Source organism: Echeneis naucrates, chromosome 7 (assembly GCF_900963305.1).
Source record: "Echeneis naucrates chromosome 7, fEcheNa1.1, whole genome shotgun sequence".
Lineage (NCBI taxonomy): Eukaryota > Metazoa > Chordata > Actinopteri > Carangiformes > Echeneidae > Echeneis > Echeneis naucrates.
In genome coordinates, this window is record NC_042517.1 from 4,875,450 (window position 1) to 4,893,959 (window position 18,510).

The 18,510-nt window shown below is 42.8% G+C and overlaps 2 protein-coding genes across 5 annotated transcripts; both read right to left on the bottom strand.

Moving 5' to 3' along the window:
• Window positions 1-2,498: 2,498 nt before the first annotated feature.
• LOC115046604 (probable G-protein coupled receptor 173) lies at window positions 2,499-3,796 on the bottom strand. Its single transcript, XM_029507087.1, has one exon. It carries the CDS (start codon window positions 3,717-3,719, stop codon window positions 2,499-2,501), a length of 1,221 nt encoding a protein of 406 aa, XP_029362947.1. The 5' UTR covers window positions 3,720-3,796.
• Window positions 3,797-8,808: 5,012 nt separating this feature from the next.
• On the bottom strand, window positions 8,809-17,165 carry ppp1r3f (protein phosphatase 1, regulatory subunit 3F). Of its 4 annotated transcripts, none has more exons than XM_029506533.1 (5): window positions 15,788-17,165; window positions 13,060-13,106; window positions 12,478-12,563; window positions 12,150-12,176; window positions 10,343-10,469 (listed from the first exon to the last, which is right to left on the bottom strand). In XM_029506533.1, exons 1-4 carry the CDS (start codon window positions 16,648-16,650, stop codon window positions 12,150-12,152), a joined length of 1,023 nt encoding a protein of 340 aa, XP_029362393.1. In that variant the 5' UTR covers window positions 16,651-17,165; the 3' UTR covers window positions 10,343-10,469. The 4 variants fall into 4 exon arrangements, with proteins under 4 accessions (XP_029362390.1, XP_029362392.1, XP_029362393.1 ...); XM_029506534.1 differs by having other exon boundaries at window positions 12,478-12,560; window positions 15,788-17,164; XM_029506530.1 differs by lacking the exon at window positions 12,150-12,176 and having other exon boundaries at window positions 8,809-10,469; window positions 15,788-17,162.
• Between the last annotated feature and the right edge of the window lie 1,345 nt (window positions 17,166-18,510).

The following is an 18,510-nucleotide window of genomic DNA, read 5'->3' on the forward strand; positions in this document are numbered from 1 at the left end:
TACAAATTCATCCATATGATATAATCAGAAATCAAATATTTCCTTATTTCACCTGATACGTTACTGGCGTTTCTTCCTTTAAGTTTTATTTGGGTTCATGTTGGCTCACTTTGGTGGATATTGCTGATCCATATTTCTTGACTTTGCTTAGTCATGTTCTTTAGAATTTTCTTTCTTTGTGCGACTGTGATATTGTATTTCCGCATTAGCCATTATCCTTATCCTTGTTTTGAGTTGGAATACAGCAGCTGTTAAATATTTCAAGCCAATAGCTAAAGAAACTGCGACTACTTATTAGCAACATAAATTTATTTTATACCTTATTCCCATAAAATGCTCTGGTTCAAGCCTTGTATACCAGTCCATGATAACAGACTTCTCTTTTGTGTATTTGTCTACAGCGCAGCGCTCATAGGTTGGTGCTCAGCAGAGAGGAAGGAGTCGAGATTACAGTTTCATTTCATACAATGAAGTGAACAAAGTTTAACTTGTGCGTCACAATCGTCAACAACCCTTTTTTCCCCCCTGCATGCGTTCAGGAGCTAAAATGTACCGTACATGTGCTGTAAAGCAGTCTGTTTCCCTGTGATGTGCTCTCCACGGGGATCCAGATATATCAACATCCAGGCAGCTCAAAACTCAGAATGCATCAAAAGTAGAGTCTTTATTGATGAGTGGGCAAAAGAACCACCTCAGGTAAACTGTACAGTTACAGGATATCATCTCGCGAAGGAATACCAGACGTAAAAATTATGGACCTCGGTTCATTTTTCACTTTGTCTTTCCATATCAACATCTGTACAAGTTGTAATCCCCGCTCTCGAATCTCATGAAATGCAGTGGAATGCATGCTAATACAGTATGCTGTGCAAGTGTCCACATTTATAAAATTGACTCCACAAATATATCTATGCCTAACATACTGTAGGTCAGACTTTTGCATTACACAGATTTTAATTTTGGAGAGACAGCTTAATGCAGACTAAGCCGGTTTCCACACACCAAACATCTCTGGGGTTGTATCCAGCCTGAAAGACATTTTGATGTTAAATGTATCCAGATGGTGATCCAAATACTCAAATGTTGACATTTACGTAGAGGGGGAGAGGGGGTTTCCTTCACATTAAGTGCCACTTCACCTCTTCATTTATTTTATTTTATTTTTTTTTTATCATTATTATTTTTTTTTTATTATTCTCATGAGAGCATAACAGTACTTTAAAAACATTCCCAAGATCATCATTTGCAAATAAATGTTCATTTGCTAATGATTAATAAAAAAAAATAAATAAAAAAAAAATTACATCATCATTCAAGTCATTAAATCCTATGGCCTGTTTGCAATGTACAATTGTGGTGTTCTAATAATTCGATCCCCTTTTTCCATTATCCATCTGTATTTCACATTTGCTTGTACATTACCATTAAAAAAAGACTACATTTATTTTAAATTATGGAAATCCATTTAAAGGATAAATTTCCATGATTACTGTTCAATTTTTGCAGGATTTTGAGACCATAAGATGAGGCTGCTTTCATATTGACCAAATACCACTGGAACCTATTCTATTAGCATTAGTTCTCTCGCTCTCTCTCTCCTTTCGCCCTCCCTCCTCCCTTTCTTTTTCCTCCTCTTCCTCTCACACACACATACACACAAATGCTATATAAAAACACACAAGCAGGAATATACATTCCTGTACAGTCTATACAATATCAAATCAAGTCATATTTCAAAATAGTGTCATCTGCTTAACATGTATAGTTTACAAATAAAGGAAAACAGGCAATTTTTTTTTTTTTATGATACAAAGAAACCTGACACGCCCTAAATCAAGTCCAAAAAATCAAGCATGTTAGGGGCTTCTTGGGTTCACAACAGCTATTTAAATGTATCCAAGGTTATTGTGTCCACTCGATATTCTGCAGTCTCCTTTTAATTCAATGAAAAGGTGTCCGGGGCGGTCTGTCGATCCATTCAGACCCTTTGAGTTCAGAGTTGGTGACGCTCTGATCAACACGGTCTATTCACAGTCTACAGCATTTTTCTTCCAAAAATTTCAACCCCTCAACCCTCCTTGAGTCCATTTTGTGTCGGGCGTGACACTTAAATGGATTCTCGGTCAAAAAACTCTGGGGCGTGTCCCTCTGAAATAAGGCAACATCAATTTAAAATGGCATCAGTCACACTTGGTTGGAGTGGTGATTGTTGTGATCTTTCCTACTTTACAGCACATCATCAGGAATACAAATCATTAAAGAGTTACCAGGGCTTTTCTTTTTGTCCTCGTCAAACCTGTGCGCGCAACACATTTATTCAAAAGACATTCTTCATAAAGTAGCACTGTGCCTGCATTTGTTGGCAAAAAAAATTTGATTTTTGTTGTGCAAAACAACAAAACAGACACGGACACTTAACCAAGGTGCATTTTATCGTTTCTATCCTCCACATTTTCCTTTAAAACCTGAAACATTCTCTTCGTTAAGCTCATATATTATCACATAATGCAGTAGGCCTCATCCTGGGGCAGGTGTTGTTTAGTCCTCCAGTAGGTGGGCAGGTGAGCTCTAAGCACTTTCCTCAGGTCCTCATTAAGCAGGAGACAGAAGATGGGGTTGACTCCAGCCTGGGCGAAGCTCATCCACACCGTGATGGAGAGGTACCTCTGAGGGATGGTGCAGGACTTGACAAACACCCTCCAGAAGCAGGCCACGATGTAGGGAGCCCAGAGGACCAGGAAGAGCAGGGTGATGGTGTAGAACATCCTGCCCAGCCTCCTTTCTGACCTCACCTCTTCCATCCCGAGCAGCCGCCGGTGTTGATTGTGTAAATTTTGCCTGATGCCCAAAAGAGTGGGAGGCATGGGACCACGACCGAACCCTGCAATCCAGTTAGCCGCAGCTTGACCCGTGGCCCCGGGACCGTGGAAGGTCCAGTTCTGGCTGATAGCTGGCACCAGTTGGACGGGTTTCATCTTGCGGTGCCTGTACTCAAACAACAGCAGCTTGGCATAGAAACCGTGGGTGGCCAGGACCACCACAGCCAGCATGAGCATGAAGCCCAGGGTGTCGTTGGTCTTCAGGTAGCGGTGTTCAAAAATGCACTGATCCTCGTCACGAATGAACTTGTACGTCCCGACGTCGAAGACGGGCGGGAACGCCATGGCCACGGCCAAAGTCCACACCATGCAAATGATGGCAGCGCAGGTCCAGATGGTCATGCGCTTGGCGTAGAATCGGTGGTGGGCGATGGCAAGGTAGCGGGTGACAGCCACACAAAACAGCATGAAGGCAGCGTGAAAACAAAACAACACAGCCATAAAAGCCACAACTTTACAGCTCAAGGCACTGTAAGTCCAGGCCGAGCTGTTGTGGACAGAAACCAGCACAAAGGGGAAGCAGGCAGCTGAGCGAACTGCATCGGCCAGGCACAAGTCCAGGAGAAAGAAGTAGGGAGCCTTGTGAAGTGTCCTGTCTCGTAGGACCAGCATGGAGACCAAGAGGTTGCCTACAAGGCTGACACAGATGATCAGACCCAAGAAGACCAGCTTAAAGTAGGCAGACATATCTGTGGCAGAGACCCCTCCTCCGCTGCCGCTGCCGTCACTGCTGCTGCTGCTGCTGCTGCTGCTGCTGCTGCCTCTTGCCAGTCCGCTCTGCGAGGCCAGCACAGCCAGCAAACTGCCAGGGCCATCGATGGCAAAGCTCTGGTTAGTCATTCTATCACCTTCCACGAGAGCCTGCCTGATTCGGCCCCTTTATAAACACTACCGATCCTCCTACAGCTGTCACCTCCCACGGCTCTCTCGTCTTTACAAGGAGAGGCCGTGAGGATCTTTTCTACATGACAGACTCATCTTTCCTCTTTGTCCACACCACCTGTGAACAGAGACACACGTTTTGAAGAACAGCAAAACAGGAAACCGGACGTGCACGTTGGGGTTGAAGCAACCCCACCCCACCCCCACCACCCTCCCAAAACTTACATTTAACAGCATGGATATAGAAGTGCTGTGTTGGGCAACACAGTGGAAATCTCTGCCTTCCTGTTTCTCTGAGGCTGGGATCAGATCAGCAGCTCTACAGCATGCCAGCTCCTTGGCTCTCTCAGTAATTACCTTGCCCGTTGCTAAGATACAACAGCTCACATACTTTGTGCAAGTGTGGGTGTTTGAGTGAATGCATGGGGGTGTACAGGGGGATGGAGCAGACACAGTACAACCAACAGTGGGCATGTCCAACAAACACAGATCTTGTAAAATGAGCAAAGAGCATTTAATGCTTTTGTCTCAGCTGTTCTGTGCGTGTGTGCACACATGACAGTCACTTAAAGAGCAGAGGGTGCAATCTCGGCACGTACTGTAACAAATATGAGAATACAACGGCAGAGCAGGCAGCCATTTGTTTTTGGATTTATTTTTTTGTTGTTGTTGTTGTTGTTGTTGTTTTGTTTTGTTTTTTCAGCAAATACCAATGAGTGAAGTGAGGGGGGAAATAGCATCTATGTGCTCATCATTGTCAGACCTCAGTGCTAAAGCAAGGAACAAAAAGATGACATGATAAAAAAAAAATAAAAAAATGTGACCATCCAATTCAAATCAAAAACACACAGAAGAGACGCACCCTCTGTTAGAAAACTCATTTACAGGCAGAAGGTAATAAAACATAGCTGTGCTAGTCTGGGTGGGCCTTGTCTGTCTATGTAGGCCACGAAACACAATATGATTAGCCCCAAGTGTAGGCTTTTTTTTTTTTTTTTTTTTTTTTTTTTTACAGCCCTCTGCCACCTTGACAAATATCATTTCACCTGATTAGATGGCTGCCATGTCAGCTAGGCCCTGAAACACAGACTGGAGTGAAAAACAGATGAACAGGTGTCAAATTCACCTCTGCTGTGTGTGTGTGTGTGTGTGTGTTGGTTTTTTTTTTTGTGCCTGTGTATGTATATGTATGTGTGTGTATGAGAGAGAGAGGAGAGAGACGATAACCTACCTTTCATACCCTCATTTTTTTTTCTTGGGGAGGAGGAGGAGGAGGAGGAGGGGGTGGGGGTGGGGGGGTGATCTGTTCTTCTCTCACGATAAAAACATCAACAACAAAAAAAAAAAAAAAAGAGAGATCCAAGTCGTTTTGTCTCAGTGTTTGTCAAATCGAGAGCAAAGCACACAATAAAGCCTCATGCTCTCAGGCTCAAACAACACCTGTTATGCATAAAATCCACCGCGTTGGAAAATCGAAATGAGCCACATATAATAAACATGAGACGGTATAGAGGTCTAGATCTAATAATCAACAGCTGATCGAACCGTCCAGGGTGAGGACTCTGCTGTCAAAGCCACATTTAGCAGATATGCATGGAGGAAAAAAAAATCCACTGCCACCCTTTTCCCTGCCTCACACAGAGGGATGTGTTCATTTGGTCTGTGTCTGAATATCATCCGAGGAAACAGATTTTATGTTGCATCACGTCGAGGCTGGAAACAGGCGCGATGAGGAGAAGAAAAGGAGAAGAAGAAGAAGAGGAAGAGGAATACAAAAAAAAAAAAAAAGGAAAAAGAAAAAGGCATATCTTGGTCTGGTTCATATATCCAAATGATGTCAGATTTTCAATGCTTATAATAACCCACCCACAGACGCTGGAGAGGAGAAGGAGATCGCGCATCCTCTACATGAAATGAATCGTCTTGGTTCGTATATTGGCCGGTGGCACCGGAACAATTAGTCCACACAGACATCAGCCTCGATACGTCTCTTTTTTCCATCTTTCAGTCACAAAAAAAAAGGGGGGGGGGGGCGACGAATTTACCCTGAACTGTTAGTATGCAGTCTTTGTGTCGCCGTCCAACGAAGGTGGACTACATCTTAATGGTCCACAATAAAAACCTCCAAAGGACAACAAATACATTTTTTTTTAGGTGGGAGGGGGTTTGGGAGGGGGGGGGGGGAGGAGGGGGGGGGGGACGACAAATCCAGCGATGTCACGAGGAAATCCACATTTCGGACGCTGTCGTTAAATGAAGATCGCGACGTTAAATAAAAAATGTGCTAAAAAAATTAAATAAAAATTAAAAACATTTTTCAAACAAACGAAAAATAATAACAGCACGGCTGGATTAGGATGAAATTTTCCTGAATAATCCCAATTATGGCTGCTTGCAGGGAGGCAGCTCGCACATTCGCGGAAACAGTCGGTTTTGTTCGGAGAGAGAGAGAGAGAGAGAGAGAGACATAGAGCGAGACAGAGAGGGAGAGAGAGAGAGAGAGAGAGAGAGACATAGAGCGAGACAGAGAGAGAGAGAGAGAGAGAGACATAGAGTGAGGCAGAGAGGGAGAGAGAGAGAGAGAGAGAGAGAGACATAGAGCGAGACAGAGAGGGAGAGAGAGAGAGAGAGAGAGAGAGACATAGAGTGAGACAGAGAGGGAGAGACAGAGAGAGAGAGAGACATAGAGCGAGACATAGAGGGAGAGAGAGAGAGAGAGAGAGCGAGAGAGAGAGACATAGAGCGAGACAGAGAGGGAGAGAGAGAGAGAGAGAGAGAGAGAGACATAGAGCGAGACAGAGAGAGAGAGAGAGAGAGAGCGACATAGAGCGAGACATAGAGGGAGAGAGAGAGAGCGAGAGCGACAGAGCGAGACAGCGAGGGAGAGAGAGAGAGAGACATAGAGGGAGACAGAGAGTTAGAGAGAGAGAGAGAGAGAGACATAGAAAAAGACAGACAGGGAGAGAGAGACATGGGTTTGAGTGACAGTACATTGGGCCATAACTTGAAAGTACAGTTTTATTCTAAGCATCTCTGTCGCATCATGTATGACTCGTCTGTTGTCCCCGGTGAGGACACAGTGAGGAGCTCCAGCTGTCAACAAACTGTCTTTCATTGGTCTCCCAACCCCCCCCCACCCCGTGACAGACCGGTCGACTGGACCCAAAATGACACAGGATGGTCTGACAGGGCCACAGCAAGGGATTCTGGGTCCTCATTTAAAGGAGAAAGAAATGAATAAATGAAAGAAACTGAAAGCCATCACCCACTTCAGTCAACACATTGTTAATTTATTCAATTTCATACATTTTAGGCCAATTATATTATTTTATACTACCTGCATTAGTTCCGCCTACAGTCCAAAGAGCTGCACGTTTAGGTTCATCGGTGATATTAATTCCCTGCAGGCCCGAGTTTGAGTGCGAATGGTTGTTTAAGTGCCAGCCCTGCCGTAGAGTGGTGGACTTAATGTCAGCTGGGATCGGATCCAGCTGCTCCCTGACCCTGACAGATAAGTGGTATAGATCATTGATTAATGCTATTGATATTCACACACACTTCATGTGACATTTATTAGCATGCTAGCTGATTGGGATGGTGGGCATGGCTAGCATTATATCTGCTTAACACCGGCATGTTAGCTCTGTCGGGCACAACCTCAGAGTGGATGTAGATGTATCATTTCAGAATATGTATTTATGAAAGTGTAGCCTGGTCTGAAGCTCTTATTGTGAAGGGCAATGAGAGCCCCAGCCTATTTCCTGTATGAACACTGTATAAAACAAGTTACACAAGATGCACATATATTTCACTATATATGAATAATTTTTTGGTATTTTTCTTTGGGCCATAGGGTCAAAGCTTTACTTTATTCCTTCACTCTTCTATGTTTGACTCACGCCTGGCTCACTCCCTCCTTCATTTTGTCTTTAGTTGTTGCCGGACAGTTGAGACTGCAGACCTGCAGATACGTGGCTCTTGGAAGGCTTAATTTACCATAAACTGGGGATTTTGATAACTAACCCTAACGCATGGGCAAATGCACGGGTTAAAGGAAAGGACTAAACGTGGCGATAAACATCAATGGACCACAGTTGGCACAAAGAGGTATTTCAGAAAACAAGACGTACCTTGTCAAAGATGTTGTGTAAGTAAATTATACTACTCCTCGCTGTTTGAGTGAAATAAACCAGCTGCCCGTCAGAGTGATGTCACTCTGGGTAAGAAGTGACGGAAAATAACCCATTTAACTGCTGTATTTTTAATGTGTCATGACACCAAAAGAACCCCCCCCCCCCCTCCAAATCACTGCTAAGCATGGCTGTAGATTATTGCTTAAAAGGGCATTAATTATTTCAAAGTGAGTCTCTGTTGTAGAATTCACACTGATTATCCTGCTTGGGTCAGTTTTAAGGCTGCTTAAATTTTTAATGCCTTCCACACTCAAGCTATGTGACCATCACACAAATTAATCACTCCCACCCTTTTCCCTGCAGAAGAAGTAAAAGTGTGCCTTGATTAATAATTCTGTTTTAAGGCTTAATACATATTCAATATATAATCAAAAGAATACACAATTATGAATTCGAAGTTAGTAAGGTCAACAGAAAATATAATAGGTGGATTGAGCAGGAAAATGTTTTCCAAGTCTCACATGCTCAAAAAATGAAGATGCTATTTTGCAGGTATTAGCACGTCAAATATAATGATGACAAATATTGTGTGACACCTCATAATGTCAGCTTCCAAAGACTGAACTCAGCCAACAAAGGCAAATACGCAATGTAGTCTAGTATAACATTATGACTTCAGTGCAATGTGTGACCTTTGGCTTCTTTCTGCAGCTCATGTTGCTGTGTTTTTCCACTTCAAGTGGAGCTAAACACACTTGGCATCACTAAAGGCTCCGGAATTGTTTTCGTGGTGTGTCAGTATCTCCAAAATCTTCTGCTCGGCGCTGCAGTGTCATTACTGTGCACAAAAATTTTGCACATTTGCAGAATGGATGACATGAAAAAGAAAAATAAACAAAAAACAGTCAACAGTACAGAGAATAAGACTGTATTTTAATGGCAACACACCGCAAACACTTTCATCACTTCAAACGTGTCATTCAAGGCTTCACTCTGTCTGGGAGGTTGTCAAAGTTTTTTCAAAGCAAATATGCAGCAGTTAGAGAGGGGGCTGGTGTTTTCTATGAAAATATCACTTGTCACATGCCAGACAGAACAAATTTTTCACTTGTTTTATCCCTCAAGCGGCATCCATTTTTTTATTTTCTAAGCATTAAGGTGAGCATTTTACTTTAGCATGTTTTTAAAACAAAATCAACATTTCTATTAAGAGTGTGTTTAGTGTCCCATATGGTAATGTGTTTTGCCCTTTGTTAAGGACAGAATAAAAATAGGATTTCACAAAAGTGAAATCCAGGGCTGCATGATTAGACAACATCCTTAGCTACACAATGGCATAAAAATTTTTTACTGAATGACTACATCAGAATATATCACCACATAAACATACCTCCACATGCACACACATACAACTTTACAATTTGACAGACTGCACAAAAATATAACTTTTACTATCTCAAAAATATGGACGTTCCACAGAAATACAAATTAATGGTACCCATCTTTCCTTAAATGAAACTGTATATGAAACTAAACTCACACAGTGATGCACAACCTCAGTGGGTGTTTAAACTTGATGGCTTCTTTTGGAATCATAAACAGGCACTTCACTCGTGAATGAACTTTGGTGGCACTATCACAAACGGTGCAAGACAAGAAGTAGTCCCATGACGAAGAGGGCAGTGGGTTCCTGCATCACTATTGAGAGCGAAACGACGCCACTCAGGAAGATGATTGATGGCATCAGATTCCTGCTTACGTCATGCTCAGACGGGGGCTCAGAAGCCTCTGGCAATGTGCTTGATAGATTTTCTAACAATGTGTGAGGGGAAATTTGGGCAGCTTCTTTTTTCTCCTCCCACGCTGAGGTGGAGTGAGGGGCGTCGTTTTGGCTCCCCACTGTCACACCTGTGTTCACTGAGGTGCTCTCCGGGAGGTCAGGAGACGGTGGAGCTTCATCCTTTGCCCCCTGAGTCTCTGCTGCGGGAGACATGAGGACAGGTGCACTGCTGTTCTCACAATGTGCTGCAGACCTGCTGAAACCTTCTGATGGTCCTGCTGCCAGTTCACTTAATCCAGGTGCAACCTCTTGCTCAACGTCTCGAGTCACACTGGGAGCAGAAAGACTGGCAGGAGCCGGTTCAGGACGCAGACTGCTAGCTGGGCTTTCCGTCGATGTGTGCTCTTCTGCTGGCCACACGTTTGTCTCTGTGGGTGGATACATGCAAGAGGCCTCTGGTGGAGGGATTTCCTCCCCGCCAGCCTGGGAACTGTCTGATCTCGGCTTTGACTTTTGTTGTAGTGAAGGCAGCAGCACAGAGGGACTGCGCTCTGTAGGCTGCTCTGATGTTTGGTTTCCTAATTCACAGTGGAGTCTGGGTAAAGGCTGCGACTTATTTGGCTGGACTGATTCACTGACACGGAGTACAAAGGACGAATTAATTTGAAGCGTGGTTTCCGAAGACGTACATGGGAATCGTTCACCTGGGGATACAGTGTGAGGGGACGGTGTGCCATCGGCAGATGGCAGCTCGTGGTTGGGTGGGACAGAGGGACCAGATGGGGGATCCGCGATCTGTTAAAATAATAGTCGGAGACAAGAGTGACAGGAAGGAAACTGTAAAGACAAAAGGGAAAGGCTTGTATTCTACTTCAACATTTCACACAGACAGAAGAAAAGCATATGAATGCATACTGATGCTTTTCTGTGAAATGGATCCCATGCTGACATTGTAATTATGATGAAATGCAAACAAAATATTAGAATTATGATGGGACAGACTGACATGTCCTTTTTTTTTTTTTTTTTTTTTTTTACCTTAACTTCCCTGGTCATGAATACAAAAAAAAAATCTTCCCTTAAAGTGTCCACACAAAACAAAAATATCAAGAGATATTAAACAAATATATCTTCTGACAAAAAAGCCCTCGGAACATTGAATAGAGCTTTGAGGCTGCTGTGACAAATATTCAGGGTCAAATGTGAATAAAATCATAGCAATATTAAACCAAAAGACAGTATCCAGACAAAATGCAAGAACACGACACGTGAAACATGAATAAGAGGGAGTCTAAGATACAGCACACATGTTAATGTAGAAGATAGCTGGACAAAGACGGGTATGTTGGGACCGTCACATGATTTCAAATGAAATCTCTTTTTGACCTCGCGATGTAGAGGAACATCTTGAAAGCAGTCCAGAATGATTAAGAAGAAGCTCAGGGGAAACCGAACGTCTACACTCAACCAAATACAGAGCAAGTGAACCATTAAAGGGGTAGACACTGGCAAAATGTGGAGAATTCATCTGTCAGGAATAACGACGCTTAAAGGTTTAACCCCTCAATTTGATTCAGAGAATATACTGGATCATGTATGAATAGAGAGCGAGCTGACGTTCACACGGTCCTTTTTATTATGATGCTCTACTCAGGGAAAACAGCATGCATGCGATACTGTTGTGCGGCAAACATACTGAGGAGGTAGACAAGTGCATGCCCAACAAATACAGGGAGTGAGACAGGATTGTCATGTTATTCTGTTAAAATATGGACATGGTCATTTTTATTATTCATCTTGCCGTACTACTGGGCTGTCTGAGACGGTTTTACTTATTGTTATGCTGGTCAACAGTAACCTTCTCCTGCTTCTGAAATAGAAATTTCTTCCCATCTAAATAGTTTTATGTTAACTTTTGGATGCCAAAATACCAATTCAAGCTCCTTAGTCATCCTACATTTAAACTTTCTCTGCTCTGTTTATACTGTTTAAGAAGAAATAAAGACAGAGTGGAATAGAAAGACGCCTATGTTGTATTTAGCAATATTGTGAAAATGAGCAGTATCATCCGATTCTCAAAAAAGAGGTAAATAGTCCCAAAATGTTGGACTGCTCCTTTAATATGGCAGCATAGTCTCTTCAGACTGTGCCTGCAACCTTGGTTCATCTCTTTTGAAGCATTTCGGGAAAAAAAAAACAAAACATACAAATACAATGACAACAACCCATTGATAATGGAAGTCAGTACTATAATCAGAGCTAAAGTAAACATACAGGACATAATGACGAGGCGTGTTGTGAATTAGTGTTCAAAGACATTAAAGACTGAAAAAAGACATCAATTTAGGTGGGAGTGTGTTTAGGTGCAAGAAGGTGGACAGCATGCGTTATGATGTGAATATGAGAAGAATTAGGAGATCGGGAGAATAACAACATCCAGTGTTCGTGCTGCAGCGGTGAGAAGCGAGACATTACCTAAGTTGTGGCTGAAGCTTCAATGAGCTGTGAACAATATAAACAACCAAGCCAATGATGGTAAGCCTTCGAGTCTGAATAGGAACGTTTGTTATATTTTATTAGACACTTGGGATAAAGGGATAAAGCACTTAGACTGCTCACCTGTTAAATGGAAAATGTGTCAATACCTGCATGCAAACCAAGGGAATCTTAATAATAAGCTAAATGTGTGTAGCATTACAGTAGCACAGGAGTATTTTCTGTAGGTCATAGAAAGTTCACGAAGAAGAAGAAGAAGTGGGAGAAGAAAGTATTTCATCAAAAGATGTTTTATTTCTAAGCTTACCTCTATGTCAATCTCCGGTTCTACGATGGCGGGGCAAACAGCTATAGGTTGGACAAGTCTCGACTCGGAGGTTCCTGTCTCTCCTGCTGATGTAAGACATGATGAATGTGCTGTGAGACCCTGAACGTTTTGAAAGGAGAAGCAGCAATGGCCTTGTCCGACATCAATTATCAACGCTTCATGACAACAGCAGTTAAATATCCAAAGGCGTATTACTACTGAGCCTCTGAAAAGGTTATAGCATGTTTCCTGCTGTCTGGGAAAATAAACAGGATTATGTTTTCACCAATTACCTGCATTTGGCCTTGAGACTTCAGTGAGGCTTTCTCGAAAGCTACACATTTAATAATGAAAACTGCTACTGAGTGGTATATAAGGTAGGATTCAACGTTTTTTGACACGAGCACAATATCTCCTTTTTTCACCCTGTACAAGGCCCCCACATATAATTAAAAATGATAAAATTATAAATTACATTCTTCTTCATATATATATAGCTGCTGTGTAGGATGTCATTACATGAACTGATATATCAGTGGTTCTTTTTTTAATATATGATACCAGACTGCATCCATATCGTACCTTCATCCTTCTCCTGCTCCTTGTCTGGATCTCCATCTTCGTTCATACTGAAAGAGAACAGAGACGTTTGGGTTAAACAAGACAACTGTTCAATCAAAGACTCTGAAAGACACCCAAATATCTTTTTAGAAAAACAACACAGTCCAAGGCGCTCAACAGTACGCGATGAACAGGGTATTGATCTCTATACGGCGTTGATGATGACACTGATTCCCGGGGAGATGTATTTAGCAGGACTTCTAAAAAAAAAAAAAAAAAAGCTTTGATGAAGTGAGTTTCAGCAGAACAACAAGACTGTGGCTTTAATGCCACGTCTTTGTTTACGCTGACAGTTTTGTATTTTGGTCTCATTTTGTGTAATGGATGCACTATATAAATCTCAAAATGTGGTGGTCGTGTCTGAAAATAAACGATTCCATGTTGTGTCCCACGATGGACTGTTTAAAAAGAGGTAGCTCATAAATAAAGAACTGAAATACAATTTTGCGGGAGGTTGGACATATGTCATCTTTAACACCTGATTGGGTTAATTAGAGGCCTTATTTGCTGATGCAGTTGTGCTATTTATGGTGTGAATTGGCTATTTTTATCAAATGTATTTATCTTTTTGTGCTGTGTTCTATATTTTTCATGATTCTGTTTTGATTTTCAAGCAAAAATCCTCAGTGATGGCACATCTCATTAGAGGGCTTGTTCAAATAGGTGGCAAGGTGAGAAATTACTCCAAGTGAGCTATTGTTGACTGATGGTGAGCGTCACAGTAAAGGGAAAGTGTAATATAAGCCAATAGATACATCAAATATTGATTTTGGTGCTGTGGTAACATATAGTCTCGGCCCACTCATGAGAGGACTTTTAAGACATTAAATATTTCTAAACTGATTGGAAAATTTATCATATAGAGCCATGATGATATTTCAAATCATCTCCAAATAATGTAGCAGAAATGTCTTCTGCCAGAGGACACCTCAGCTGACAGAAGGGGGAGATAATGTCGCCAAGAACCCTGCCAAGGATGCCAAATGAAATAAAGGTCAGAAAGCACGATGAGCATGTGACAGGAGCTACACAAATAGAGTAGAAAGAACGTGGCAAGCTGTTTCCGCTGCCTCTGCTTCTTGAACTTCAAGTTTTATGACATCAGTCCAACTTGACTCAAGTGTAGAAAAATTCAAGGTTTCAAGGTTTGATCCAACTGTGCGGGCAGTATGAAATTAAATAAAAAGACAGTTCATTTAGTCAGTTCTGTTTGACCTAATCAACCCTGATCTGGAAAAGTGGCTACATTCAACCACATCATGATGCAAAGCTCCAGAATGACTCATCAGCAAGTTGATGTAAAAAACATTTAGACAGAGGCAAAACACAGCATACAGCAGCATTGTTCCTGTGCTCATCTCAGATTTCACTATGAGCTGCAGGAAATTAGTGTGTGATATATATATATGTATATATATATATATATATATATATATCAGTTATAAACTAAAGCAGCCATAGAATTACTTCAAAGCATAGTTTATATGAACATACACAGTAATATATTCTAGTGTCTAGACGTGTTTCATCCTTTCATCCCACTGGCTGCTTTGTTAATGTGTAAAAGTCCAATTATTAGTTCACATCGAAGCACCTAATGAACGTGTGATGGGTGCCACGGTGGAGGTGCCGGCACAGTTTCGGCTCTCCAAATTCCTCCTCAGTCTGTGACTCATCCATCACTAACAGCCCCTTTGGTACATTCTACTTCCAAACTGCCTCGCCAATGAAGACCTACATGACATCTACATCAGTTTACACCCCTGGGTGCTCCTTTTATGGGTACTTATAAGCTTGGGGCAGAGGGTGGGCGGATGGCTGTGCTGCTGTCTTCTGTACCACTTTGAGATTCACCAGAGAATTTCGAGTTGTTGTAACAATATATCAGGAGATTACTTGAGAGTGAGAGAGAAAAGAAGGGAGAGAAATTGTTTGTTTGCCAGCTTTCAACGACAACACCAGGGGAAGGAGGCCAATCTGCCTGGTTCCTCTGCTCCCTGATGGCTCCGACAGAAAAGGTCAGAGGTAAATTTTAGTGCAGGGAAAGTCAAGGCCTGAAAACGACACCTGCCCTTCGACTATTTTGATCGTCCTCGCACACCACTGGATGATTGGCCATCTGTACGGGGTGTGTGCCCTCTGCAGAACGCTTTCTATTTCTCAATGGAGATGGTGAAGATAACGCACAGTAAAGGGGCACAAACAAACATTATGAACACACAAGTGGGTCAATTAGATGCTCCCTTCGTGTCGTCATTGTGCAACACTGCGCAACTTTACTGACATCCTGCTTTACTTTAGACTTTGTGTTCTTGGCAGTCTGGGTAGAACTTCTGAATCAAGCTGAAAGCTCATTTCAGCAACAAAACCTCGCAGGGCATTAGTAAGCAAGTGAAGCTCTGCAGCTGCTGCACAGGCACCTGGTGTTGTCAGGCCCTTTTGTGACTCTGTTTACATCTGTTTCTTTTTTTATTCAACTGAAGATGGGGAGCCTAGATGGTGAAATCATAATTTCAGAAAGCTTGCAAGGAAGGCCTTTGAGCAAACTGAGATTTAGCCACCTGTGATGAATACTAAGCTGCGATCTGTGGAGGTCAAAGGTCAAAGCAGGCTCAGACAGCGGCCATAACATCTTCCGTCCTTGGTCTGTGTCTGACTTGTGACAGCATAAGCGTGACAGGTGCTTTACCTGTAGGCTTTAGGAGGTCTCAGGATACCTCTTAATTCTTGCTGGTTGACGTTTGTCTCAGCTGAATTGTCTTCGTAGGTCAGGAGCAGAGTCACCACATAATTCATGGAGGAGTTATTAGCCCAGAAATCGCCGTTGGCTGTCTCATAGCGAACGACAAACTCAATGCGAGAGCCGTGTGTGGTGTAAGGCGGTGCAAAGGACAGCTTGAAGGAGAACCGGTCGGTGGCCCCGTCGTGGGATCCCCGGACGTACTCTGCAGGATGGTCATAGTAGGAAAGCCAGTTGTCCATGGTGGACCTGACGTACACAGCTTTTTGGAAGGAGATGTTCAGGACCCGTATTAAACCACTGAATGCCAGCGGCTCGTCCTCCAGGGGAGATATCTGCTCCACCTCCACCTTGCCGGCGCGCACCGCCTGCAGCAGCGCATCGCCGGCAGGTGCGTGAAACTCCGGCTGCACGCGATAGGTCGGCTCCAGCTCCCGCTTTCGGTACTTCGCCTCCTCTTCCTCCCACCTCTCGCTGCTCTCTTCCTCGTCCGAGTCAAACGCAACAAACTCCTTCACGTCCACCAGATCCCCACCTGTTGTGTCGGCGAAGGCCACTCTCTTGCCGGGGGACAGCGCCTGCTGGAGCCGCAGGTACTCGGCCGTCTCTACTTGGATGGAGTAGCCTCGCTTCCTGAGCACCGGGGAGCTCCTTGGGACTAAGTGGGACACGTCGGTGTCATCATCATCATCATCATCATCTTCTTCTTCTTCTTCATCATCGTCGTCGTCGTGACAGTCACCCCTGTCGTCGTTGTCGTTTTTGATCGTTTTAAAAAACCCCCTCTGACTTGGGACGGTTAAAAAAGACATATTTGCAGAAGTGTGGACTCAAGGAAGATGTGCACAGTGGAGAGTACATATGTCGTCTCCACAGAACAAATAAAAAACAAAAATAAAACAAAACAAAAAATAATAATAATAAAATGAAGGGGGGGGGGGGCAAAACCTGTCCAAAGAAAGGGACCGGATCCGGAGCTCAGTGTGGCGTTAACCCGGGGAGAACTGCGCTTCACTTCCAGCCCTTGTGAGAGAGTATCCGCTGGTTTGCATGACTTTACGCTTTACTCTTTGGCTGCTGAGGCGGAAGGAGTCGTGACTAATTTTAGAACTGACCTAAGAGGGATCTTCATGCCCCAAATTTGTATTTCAAGTTGGTACAATCCGGCGACCTCCCCTCCCTTGTTGCGTTTGGTTCGGGCTGGCATCACGTCCGCATCTGCAAACGGGACTTTAAAGTCATATGACAGTGGTCACTTGCCAGGTTTAGGAAGGGATGACACATTTTTAAACGCGCCTACAGATGTCAACCTCAGCTGTTATTCGGAGCAAAAGTTGAAGAGTGGCCTCAGTACAAATTTTGCGTTTGATTTGGTGCATGATTTTCTTTCATTGGCGATGAAAACTACCGTAAAATGTTTTAGATATTTTGCCTTTTTGTTGTAATAACAGGCATTGCCTTCACAAGTTTGCTTAAAACCGGATGAGTCGTGTTTTCCTGGAGGTCACCTTGTAAAGGCTCAAACGGGTTGAGTTCAGGTGACTGTTGATAAAAGTGTCATTGATCCTCAGTAAGGCCGCATAATTAATCAAAATAGAATCAAAATCACAATATGGCCATGGCCCAATACCAAAATTGCAAGAAATTGCAGGAGCATATATTATCTGGGGAAAGATTAAATGTGTCCCAACAATGCTGAGCATTGTGACGGTATGCAGACACCCCTGTACAAATCAGATTGTCTGAGGAAAGATTATCAATGTCTGTTTCATCCCAACATGATTTTCTTTCCTTTGAGGTGTTTGGATTCATCAATCTGCTGCAGCATGAATCCTCCACAAAGATGTAGATGTCTGAAGAATTACGTGTCCTCTGATCAGGATGATCTTCCCTGCAACAAAACAAAAAACACTCTCCCACTTGAATTTTTCTCATCACCATTTGACTTCAATGTTGACACAGTGTCATAAATTTCACACTCAGTCATTGGTATGTGGGGCCTTGTAAACAGTCATCCACTGTGAAATTATGATCTTTCTTATCTTAAAAGCGACCGTTCGGGCCTTATTTACCGTCCAGAGCAGCGGTTTAGAATCTGCTGCCACCTTCTACTGACAATACTTTTGCTGATAAGACCTGTTTTTTACTGAGCTGCCAGGGAGTTGTTTTTCTTTCGGTCAGGAAAATAAGCTTGATACATTGCTCTTCTTATGGTGAGATTATTTTTGGTCTGCCTGATCATGCTGTGAATTTATGCCTTAAAACATGCAAGTATCCTCGTTATGAATGCAAATTACAAAATGCAAAAGACAATTAAATGAACAAATAAGTAAATAATTGCATCTATTTGTCAATTAATCCCAACAACGTAAAACTTGTCAGAATTATTCTAACGAAGAAAGGTTTCAACATTTTATTTAATGCCAGCAGAAAAGAAACGCTTGCTTCACATACTCATCATGTATACTGTGATAGAAGCTATGTTTTTTTCTAAAAAAAGAAAAAGTTCCGAGAGGGGGAAAACAGCTTGCGCAAGCTTGACTGGAAAGCTATTTATACTTTTGTATATGCAAATCCTTTCTAGGAATAAATAATTCCTGTTTGATGCTATCTAATCCATCACAAGGGCAGCTGTTCGCTCCAACCTGCTTTGAGTTTCTGCATGAAGCCCA